The 10,297-nt window shown below is 38.7% G+C and overlaps 1 protein-coding gene across 1 annotated transcript in view; it reads left to right on the top strand.

Annotated features, from left to right (window-relative positions):
* Window positions 1-1,374: 1,374 nt before the first annotated feature.
* The window catches only part of AGGF1 (angiogenic factor with G patch and FHA domains 1), a 32,259-nt gene continuing 23,336 nt past the window's right edge, over window positions 1,375-10,297 (top strand). The window contains exons 1-4 of the mRNA XM_011996326.1: window positions 1,375-1,980; window positions 5,429-5,531; window positions 6,596-6,798; window positions 7,626-7,790. Coding sequence (XP_011851716.1) covers window positions 1,783-1,980; window positions 5,429-5,531; window positions 6,596-6,798; window positions 7,626-7,790 — 669 coding nt within the window. The 5' untranslated portion in view covers window positions 1,375-1,782. The remainder of the gene's footprint in view (window positions 1,981-5,428; window positions 5,532-6,595; window positions 6,799-7,625; window positions 7,791-10,297) is intronic.

Here is a 10,297-nt window from a genome sequence, read left to right as displayed (position 1 = left end):
CCAGAGCATTTTTCTCCCCTGTTCCATAGAATATTGTCTCTCTCTTATTTTCCCACCACGGATGCTCCTTTTTGCAGCTCAGACCTAATGTACTCGCTCTATTTTCCCAGGGGGTCTAAACTTAGGAACCAGCAGAATGACTAAATGAGAAATAAAAGTAAAATTCTGAGCCCCTCAACTGACTGAACAGATCCATTGCACACTACATAGAAAGCCAGTCATTGAGACAAGGAGTATTGCCAGGGAAGAAGGCTCTATTTGGGTGCTGCAGCCAAGGAGAGTAGGAAATCAGTCTCAAATTCATCTACTCAACCAACTAAAATTAGGGGTTTATATGGCAAGGGAGCAATGTGACTACATGTGGGAAAATAGGAAGTAGTAAGCAGTAAGGATGAGGACTTGTTCAACAGGCAGCATGTGGCTGGTTAGGGAATTATAATGGGTGAGTGATATGGTGCCTCATTGTCCAGATGCAGTGATCTGGTAAGTTTCAGTTCCTTGATACTATCTGGGAGGCCTCATGGTTGGTTTCCCAAGAAAGGAACTCAGATAAGACAAATGTAACTTTCTGAAGTTTTAAGACTGGGAGGGTAAGTTTCCAGGTTTATTCAAAAGAAACCATAAACATCAGTTCTATAGGACAGTTGGGCTGATTTCACACCAACCAGCATTCCTTCCTGATAAGAGACCACCAACCACAGAGCAGTTCTGGCCAATCTACCAGGGACTCACAGTGAGGGTTTTCATCTCCTCTGCTTTGCCATTTGACGTCAGAGGATGAAAACTTCACACTGGGATCATGCTAACACCACCATTTTTGGAATATGGGTCCCACAGAGAGGCAGGAAGCTTAATTGTGCATGTGCATGTTTCTCCTTTCATAAATATTCATGAATCCTCCTACAGCTCATTGAATATATTTGGCCACCCTGCTCAGCATACATTTCTGTTCCCTTTGCCCTTCCTTCCAAGTGTCTTGTTCTCAGCTTCTGACCAGAGGCTATGCTTCGAAGCCTGTCAGGATGGCCACCCTGCAGGCTGTAACCCTTCATGAGAAATAAAGCCCTTTTCTAAATTTATCAGCCTCCTCATTCTTCAGTTGACATAGGTAAGTAGAGCAGTATAGTCCCCACAAAACATTACTGGGGTACTCTGTTCTTATTTGTAAAACAAGGAGATAGGAAATGCATGCTATACTAAAAGTTTGTTCAAAGAACATCAGCAAGTGCAAATGTCTAAGACCAGAGGCTGCAAGCCTCCCTATCAGTCTAAGGCTTCGGTAGCCACATTGCCAACAGCTCTCCACGCCCTCAGGTACCGCAGGCTAGACGTCCGCACGCACACTATCGGTCCTTACTGCTTTCCGTCGCTTCCTGTTCCGTCTTGGCCCCGCCTACCGCTGGCGCCGTAGTTTCCGGCTCAACTGGGGAGCTGCCGGAGCGCTTCTGGCCCCTGGTTTTTTGGACACTGGTTTTCCGGCTCCGTATCACACGCTCCTCCCTCTGTTTCTATAGCTGGAGAAGGTAGTTTCCAGGCAAGTTTTCCGGTTTCCAGGCCGCGCACATCGGGCAGGGGCCATCCTCAGTCCCCTTGCTCGTCGCCCGCAGCCCCGTTCGGCTACAAGTGAGTTTCAGGGCGTCATGGCCAGGGGCCACCGCGGCCGGCCGGGTGTGAGGCTGCCTTTCGCTGCCCGCGCGCTCCCGTGGCCTCTGGGTCCGCCGGCGTCCGTTTCGGCCTGAACGCAGCCCCTCCGCGGCAACGAGCAGTCTCGCGCCGGACCTCATGGCCTCGGAGGCGCCGTCCCCGCCGCCGCCCACCTCCCCTGAGCCTGAGCTGGCCCAGCTAAGGCGGAAGGTGGAGAAGTTGGAACGTGAACTGCGGAGCTGCAAGCGGCAGGTGCGGGAGATCGAGAAGCTGCTGCATCACACAGAACGGCTGTACCAGAACGCAGAAAGCAACAACCAGGAGCTCCGCACGCAGGTGCGCGGTCCGCCTTAGCCCGGCGCCCCATCCAGCCCGAGGCGAGGCTTTCGAAGCCCCTTATGGCCTCGAAAGGGGTCCTTGGCAGGGGCTCAGAACTACTGTAGAGTACTTGAAATATAAATAAGTAAAAGTTCAGCGCAGTTACAATTCCAAGTACATCAGGAGCAAAGCTGAGTTCAGGTTACTTGATTTAAATCTATGTCTCGCGACTGGCGTGAATTGAACTTAAGTATTGTGGCTACATAGTTTTCATTCTCGCTTGCCCCAGCATCCCATTTCCCATTGGCAGTAGGCCTATTTACTGTAGAGCACATTTGAGTTTATTAAAACGTTGAACTTGAGTCAGAATCCCATCGTTGCCATTCACTGGATGTGTAAACTTACACCGAGCCTCAGTTCCCCATTAAATGGGAATGATAGCTCACAGTTGTGAAGGTGGAGTAAAACACGAGTAAACAATTTTACAAACTTTTGAACGCTATACCTGTGTAAGGTTGCTCTTCTGGGCGTTTACTTGGGCTTTCTTGTGGAAGTAGGGAAGATATATAACTGCTTTTGTTGGAGACGTTAAGCAGCTTATTTCGTTTTCAAGATAGTAGGGGCAAATGTTAATACTTAAACTGTCGCATTAAAAACAAAAAACCTTGTCCGGGCGCGGTAGTTCACGTCCGTAATCCCAGCACCCTGGGAGGCCGAGGCGGGCAGATCACCAGGTCAGGAGTTCGAGACCAGTCTGGCCAACATGGTGAAACCCCGTCTCTACTAAAGTACAAAAATTAGCCAGGCCTGGCGGCGGGCTCCTGGAATCCCAGCTACTCGGAAGGCTGAGGCAGGAGAATTGCTTGAACTGGGAGGTGGAGCTTGCAGTGAGCCGAGATCGTGTCGCTGCACTCCAGCCAGGGCGACAGAGTGCGACTCTATCTCAAAAACCAAGAGCATAATATTTTTTTTTCCACTTTGTTGGCAGGCACTCTCTGCCAACAGATTATTTCCACATAGTAACTGGTTTCAATTTGACGGTTGTCTAGTTCTTCATAATTTATTGGTACGTTTCCTAAAACCAGTATATAGGCCGAACACTAAAACGTCGTCAAACTTCTTTATGTTTTACCAAACGGACTATGAAAATAACTGCTGAGTTGCAATGACTTTGTATGACTGTTACATAGAGTTCTTGACATCATGACATTGGAAAGTTTTTGTTTAGTCAATTTGAACACCTATGGTGTGTAACTGTGTAGGAGCATACAAGTACGATAAAAAAAAATAAGGGGAGAAGGTAGGGCGCGGTGGCTCACGCTTGTAATCCCAGCACTTTGGGAGGCTGAGGCGGGGGATCACGAGGTCAGAAGATAGAGACCATCCTGGCCAACACAGTGAAACCCCGTCTCTTCTAAAACTACAAAAAAAAAAATTAGCTGGGCGTGGTGGCGGGCGCCTGTAGTCCCAGCTACTCAGGAGGCTGAGGCAGGAGAATGGCGTGAACCCGGGAGGCGGAGCTTGCAGTGAGCTGAGATCGTGCCACTGCATTCCAGCCTGGGCGACCTCCGTCTCAAAAAAAAAAAAAAAAAAGGAGAGGGGAGCAAAATATGACAGCCTTTTTTAAATGACAGCCTTTTGAAAAGGGCTTTATAATTCTAAATTGTTGAAGTACTGCTTGCGTTAGAGATTCTAAAACATTTTTTGCTAATCTTCAAAGAGCCAGCATTTTGGTGTTAACTGTTAATTTGATAAATCAGACTAAATAATGGGACTTTGTGAACAGATCCTTTATTTCTTACAGAAAAGAATGTTTTTATGCTAATATTTCGGGAGGTCACCAATTCTCCCTAAAGAATTAGAAAATTTAAAAACTGTTAATTCCCATTCGTATTATCTAATATCATTCAGTGTTCTCCACGTGGATTTAATTATTAAATATGTTCATGCCTCTTATAAGCTTTAATACACTTAAAAAAATAGTAGTTCTCTGACTAAACTGCAGCAGAAGCGAACTTCTGCAGGTAATTGCCTAAGAGGAGCATCTGTCTTCCACATGCCTCCATTTTAGTTCAGTATTAAAAATTTAATCTCATAGAAAGTCTTGACTCTACTTTGAATGGTGATAACTCTTTACTCTCCTGGTCAGCCTCCCTTGGTTGGAGAGAGGGTGGATTTGATTAACTGTCGTTCCAAATTACTGAATATGTCTTATCTGGAGCAGTTAAAAAGTTTTGCTTGAGAATTAATGATAACTGGAGAACCATAGTACATATAGGGTTTGTACAAGACCCCACAATAGCCTTGTGCAAATTACTTTGTCTCGTCTGATATTTTATGTGTAAAATTGGGGTTAGGGCAACGAATATTTCAGGTGGTTTTGTGAATTAATGAGATGTTATCCAAAGCATCAAGTATAGTGCCCAGCAGGTAGTAGATACTAAGTAATCTAATTCATAGTAACAGACAGTAGCCAGAGCCAGGATTTAGGGCAAGGCAATCAGGCTCCTAGGGCAAGGAATTTAATGGGGCACTAATTCCCAGCTATGGAGCCTGTACTTGCATGAATCAGAGGAGGGCGTCAAATTTCTCATGATCAGTGTCTTGCTTTCCTCACTGTACTTCCTGCCCTAGCATTAGCAACAGATTGGATAACTCATGAAGTGCACGGATAATCTGTATATCATCAGTTTTATTGCCTTTCTCTGTTTAAGCTTTTTGTATCATTAAATAAGTATTTAAAAGCTTGTTTTTTACTTGGTTTCATGTATGTAGTAGACATTGTCTCACATTGAGGTCCTCTCAGGCTGACGTAAATTGACTGAGGCAGCATGTTACCTGCTTTTGGGCACTTCCACACACTTTCTCTCTGTCCTATGTAGTAGCATCCTTTTAAGGGTATTTTAGTGTGTGAAATACATAGAGGACAGGTGCCGCTCTCAGGCAGTCACCTTCCCTGTTGTCTTGTGCTACAGTTAATTATAGGACTACTGTTTAATGAAAAAAATGTGTATTAAAGCTTGTAAGTAGCATTAACATATTCAAGTGGATAGTTAATTCCAAATGGAGAATACCAAATGAATATTAGATAATTCAGTAGGGATGAGAATTTGTAATTTTTAAATTTTTGAATTACTTAGAAAGAACTACTGACTTTAAAATATTAACATAAAAACAATCTTATTTGTTAGAAATAAAGGACCCTGTTCACAAAGTGTCATTATTTAGTTCGATTTTTGGAGGAGATATTTGGACATTTAGTAAGAGAGATTAGGAATGAAAACGTCTTTTAAATGTAAAAAGTAAAATAGTAATTTTAGCTTTTCTGAAAGGTAAACTTGCTGCTCTTGACATTTCTCTAAAACTTTTATCAAGAAAAACAATTATTTGTAACAGCAGAAGATTGGTATATATATTATTAGATCATTACATGATTTCTTTTTCCTAAAGCCTTGTTTTCTCTCAGGTGGAAGAACTCAGTAAAATACTCCAACGTGGGAGAAATGAAGATAATAAAAAGTCTGATGTAGAAGTACAAACAGAGAACCATGCTCCTTGGTCAATCTCAGGTATTTAGCTTATAGTGAGGATATGGTAATACTGTTACATTCAAATCATGCTAATGTTGAGTTTTCTTTAAATTTAAAATAAACTAAGATCAAGGTAAATGAGAATTGTTAATGATGTTGACGTCTCTCCATATGATCTGGTATTTTCAGGTAATCAGTTTGTTCTTCTGGAGGAAAAAGTAGAAATGTATTGTCATTCCTGTGATTTCTATAATGTTGCTAATGTTTTCAGTGACACACTCACTGAGTAATTTTTGGCTTGCACTTAGCCATCTGCTTCTGTATCTGCCTTCCTTGTGACCAGGGCCATTTGTTTTCTTGTTGATGTGTTCTAATTAGAATTGTGTATAGTGTCAGTTCTCTCACCCTTGTGGGAATGGTGGGCCTACCACCATGGCCTCATGAGTGTTATGAGGCAAAATAGCTGAGATACTGAGTTTTAATATATATGTGTCACAAGAAGAAATCATCTTTCCTATTAAGTTTTGCCTTACTTCATTCAGGACATAATTTGGCTAAATTGCTAAACACAGCAATAGTGCTAACCTTACTTATCTGTATGATATGTTTTAAAAAGTCTGCATGGGGAGAGAAATTTGACCAAAAAGAAAAAAAAAAAAAGAAAAAAACCCTAATTCCTTGCCTTTATTTCTTTATCAATTGATAAGCAACAATATTAAGGTATTTGGTTAGAAGTTAAATTGATAAGCAACAATATTAAGGTATCCGGTTAGAAGTTAAGAGTTAAGTTTTTAAAATAGAATACAACCTATCTACCTATTTTTATTTTACTCTTGCTATGGAAAATGTAACCAACTTACCTTTTTTTTTTCTTTTTAACTGACAGCTAGGGTCCTGAAGGAGACATTAGAATCAGAGATACACACTTCTGCAGATTTATTTGTACCATCTGTTTTAATCTTTTAAAATCTGTACAGTTGTAAAAATCATGATTTATTTGAAGTATGTGCTTTTTGTGTTTAAATGCCATTGTTTTGTAATTAAGTCCTTTTTATATACATTATTCTAATATGATATGATTTCACTTAATTTTTTTGCTACAGATTATTATTATCAGACATACTACAATGATGTTAGTCTTCCAGGTAAAGTGACTGAACTGTCAGATCAACAAGATCAAGATATCGAAACTTCTACTTTGAATTCTAAAGACCATTTACAAATAGAAAATGATGCTTACCCTGGTACTGATAAAACAGAAAATGTTAAATGTAGACAAGTGGACCATTTTGCCTCAAATTCACAGGTAATAAAATGCTAAACATGAAACTGTTGATGCCCAAGAACCTGTCCTTCTTTGTTGTTATTATGTGGAAAGATAGACTTCTTTAGTCCGTCACAGCATATACAAGCGTTGTAAACATTCTTATGTGTAATTATGCAAAGAATATTATAGTTTTTCAAAAACCAAAAGTAGAACTTGTTCATACGTATAGTGGTTTTCCTGCTACATTGTGTTCCAAAATTGTATGATATACATAATCTAAAACAAAATTTGTCCAAGTATTTTGACTCGACAAAAGAACTGTGGACAACAATACCACATTTACACCTAAAAAAATTTTAATGTTCCTTTATGTCAGATACCCTGCCACTGTTCAAATTTCCCTGAATCTGTAAATTTGTTTTTATAGTTTGTTTGAATCAGGATCCCTATTGTGTTTGACATACCTCATTTAATCTATGGTTTTCTCCTTCATTTGTCTTTTTGAAGTTTTTTTTCCAATTGAACATATAATTATTGAAGAACCTAGATCTTTGTCTTAGTCAATATTTCAGAGTCTGTGTTTTGTGGATGGCTTCTCTGTGGCATCATACATTTATTCTCGAATAATTGTCACTCATTTTTACTGCCTTCAAAACTGGGTCAAAGTTGAAGTTACTGACACACTAGTAAATGTGCTAAAAAGTGGTTTAAATCATAACTGATAGACATCCTTTTCCATTGTAGTAGTTGAAGTCATTACTTAAACATAGTCTCAAGTCTTGAGTTCAGCCAGACTTGAGATATACATATTTTTAATTGATATACAGAAGCTTTTGTCTTATTTGGCGTGACTGTATCTTTTATAGGAACCAGCATCTGCATTAGCAACAGAAGATACATCCTTAGAAGGTTCATCATTAGCTGAAAGTTTGAGAGCTGCAGCAGAAGCGGCTGTGTCACAGACTGGATTTAGTTATGATGAAAATACTGGACTGTATTTTGACCACAGCACTGGTTTCTATTATGATTCTGTAAGTATCTCAGATCTTTTTTTTTTTTTTTTTTTTTGAGGCAGAGTCTTCCTCTGTTACCCTGACTGGAGTGCAGTGGTGTGATCTCAGCTCACTGCAACTTTCACTCCCCAGGTTCAAGTGATTCTTATGCCTCAGCATCCCAAGTAGCTGGGATTACAGGCATGCACCACCACACACAGCTAATTTTTTGTATTTTTAGTAGAGGCAGGGTTTCGCCATGTTGGCCAGGCTGGTCTCAAATTCCATCTCAGACCTTTAATACTGTATGATACATACTTAGTGCCTGATATCAAATATTAAACCCTAAGCCGAAGTAAGAAAGCCAAAAGCTGCTTTTAAAAATTATATTTGACTCAAAACTATTTGACAGAAGAATTCTAAAATAGCTTATGGTGCTATACTTCTAAGTTTTTAAAGTAAGGTTGTTTATTGTGATTATTATAGATAATGTTTTGGAGAAGTCTTTATGTATAAAAATAACATCTAAAGTATTGGAGCTTTTGTTAATAAAAGCAGATAGTTAACTACATTGTAAATATTTTAGAACCTAAACTAATTTTTTTTTCATAGAATTAATAGAGAAGTAAGGTTAATTTTAGGTTTGAGGTAAGAATTTTAAAAATTATTTCAAATACTTTATGAATTCATTTTAGGCCACATAAGGAGACTTCTTTCTTGAATTCTTAGTAGTGTGTTTATTATTAGCCAGTGTTTTATATTCTGTGTCTTTTAACTCTTTCACTTTAAAAAAGTCAATCTGTTGGCTAGGCATGGTGGCTCACTCCTTGTAATCCTAGCACTTCAGGAGGCTGAGGCAGGAGAATTGCTTGAGTCAAGAGTGCAAGACCAGCCTGGGCAACACAGTGAGACTTTCTATAAAAAATTTTAAAAGTCAGCCGGCTGTAGTGGCTCACCTTGTAGTCGTAACTACTCAGGAGGCTGATGTGGGAGCATCGCTTGAGCTGGGAAGATGGAGGCTGCTTTGAGCAATGATTGTACCACTGCCCTCCAGCCTAGGTGACAGAGTGAGACCCTGTCTCAAAAACAAACAAAAATCAATCTGTTAACAGTGAGAACTAGGGAATTAATATGGGATCTAAAATATAATGGACCACTGTCTAGGATAGAACCAGAAAATAAAGTTCTTGATTTACAATACAGTGTTATAGCTGTTGAAGTCTAATACTTAATTGTATTTCATTCCAGATTTGATGACAATGATAGAACTCAGTCACATACCTCAAACTCAAGAATCTAGTAATGTAATCTGGTTCTCTGAGGAATTATAGAATGTGGTGCACAAAAGTGGAGTTGATGTTCATCATTCCTGTTACTGCAACTATTGTTAACTTATCTAGAGAACATAGTATCATACTAAATATCTCAATTAACATAAGAGGTTTCATTAGTTTGTCAATCTGCATATGATAAACTGTAAGTCCTTATACAGAGAGGGTTTTCTTTCATGGAGGATGCTAATTGACAATGCTAATAAATAACCAGAAAATTAATGTTTAAACACTTATCCAAAGGGAGTAGTTATTGTTTAGTTTCTAGGAAAACAACAGTTTCAGGTAGACATTTGTCTTTGTCAATCTTCTGCCTTCCTTTCTGTATCTTTTCTCTTGATATCCGTTGTTCTGTAAATGGTTAGTTACATTCTGCAGGTTATATTTCTGAGTAAGTTAGGAACTTCATTGTGTTGCCATTTTTATTATTTTAGTAAAATTTTTTTTTTATATTTTGAAAATGTCTATATTTGGGACTGACAGATTAAAAAGGTTTGAATTATAAAAGTTCCATTATTACTAGAAATAAAGATTGGAAAGCCTCCATTCAGTTTCTTAGTTAAGAGAAAGATGGTGAGAAATCTAAATATTTTTGTAAGAGATCTGCAAAATGAAGGGATTAAAGACAATAAATTGCAAGTGTCAATAGTTAGAAAAATAAATTATTCTTTTTCAGGAAGTTTTAGTTGCTCAATCTCAGTACATCAAAGATGTTTCCAGGTCTGGTCTGCATGGATTTAGGATGTAAATAAAATATAGACTGTTCAATTAAATATTGGTTTTAGAGTACTGGCCAGTATATCATAAATGCAGGTGATTACCTAATTTTAACTTTCTGGCTTTTAAATCTGTAATTTGCCAAATTCATTTTTGCATGGTTGCTTGTCCTATTTACTATAGAATTAATTAATTAGTGGAGACAGTTGTTTATTGATTGCATTATACAGAATGTTATTTTTTGGTATGCATGAACTTTATTTTCAAAATTTTTTTCACTGATTTTAAGTAATGAACATCAAAAGACAAATCTTTGTTTTATGACATTAAGAGGAGGTTTAGGGGTTTATACTGGCACACCATTATTGTGCAGTCATTAAGAATAAAGAGTCTAGAACTGCTCTCATATGGTCAGCTTTTTCTTATGCATGCTTTAGTTTTCATGCCTTCAAAAGTATTATCAATTTTTGTTAATGTATTAAGTGGAACCATACAAAA

The sequence above is a fragment of the Mandrillus leucophaeus genome, unplaced genomic scaffold (assembly GCF_000951045.1).
Source record: "Mandrillus leucophaeus isolate KB7577 unplaced genomic scaffold, Mleu.le_1.0 Scaffold114, whole genome shotgun sequence".
Classification (NCBI taxonomy): Eukaryota; Metazoa; Chordata; class Mammalia; order Primates; family Cercopithecidae; genus Mandrillus; species Mandrillus leucophaeus.
Note: the sequence above shows the minus strand (reverse complement) of the source record. Positions and strands in the feature narration are given on the sequence as shown.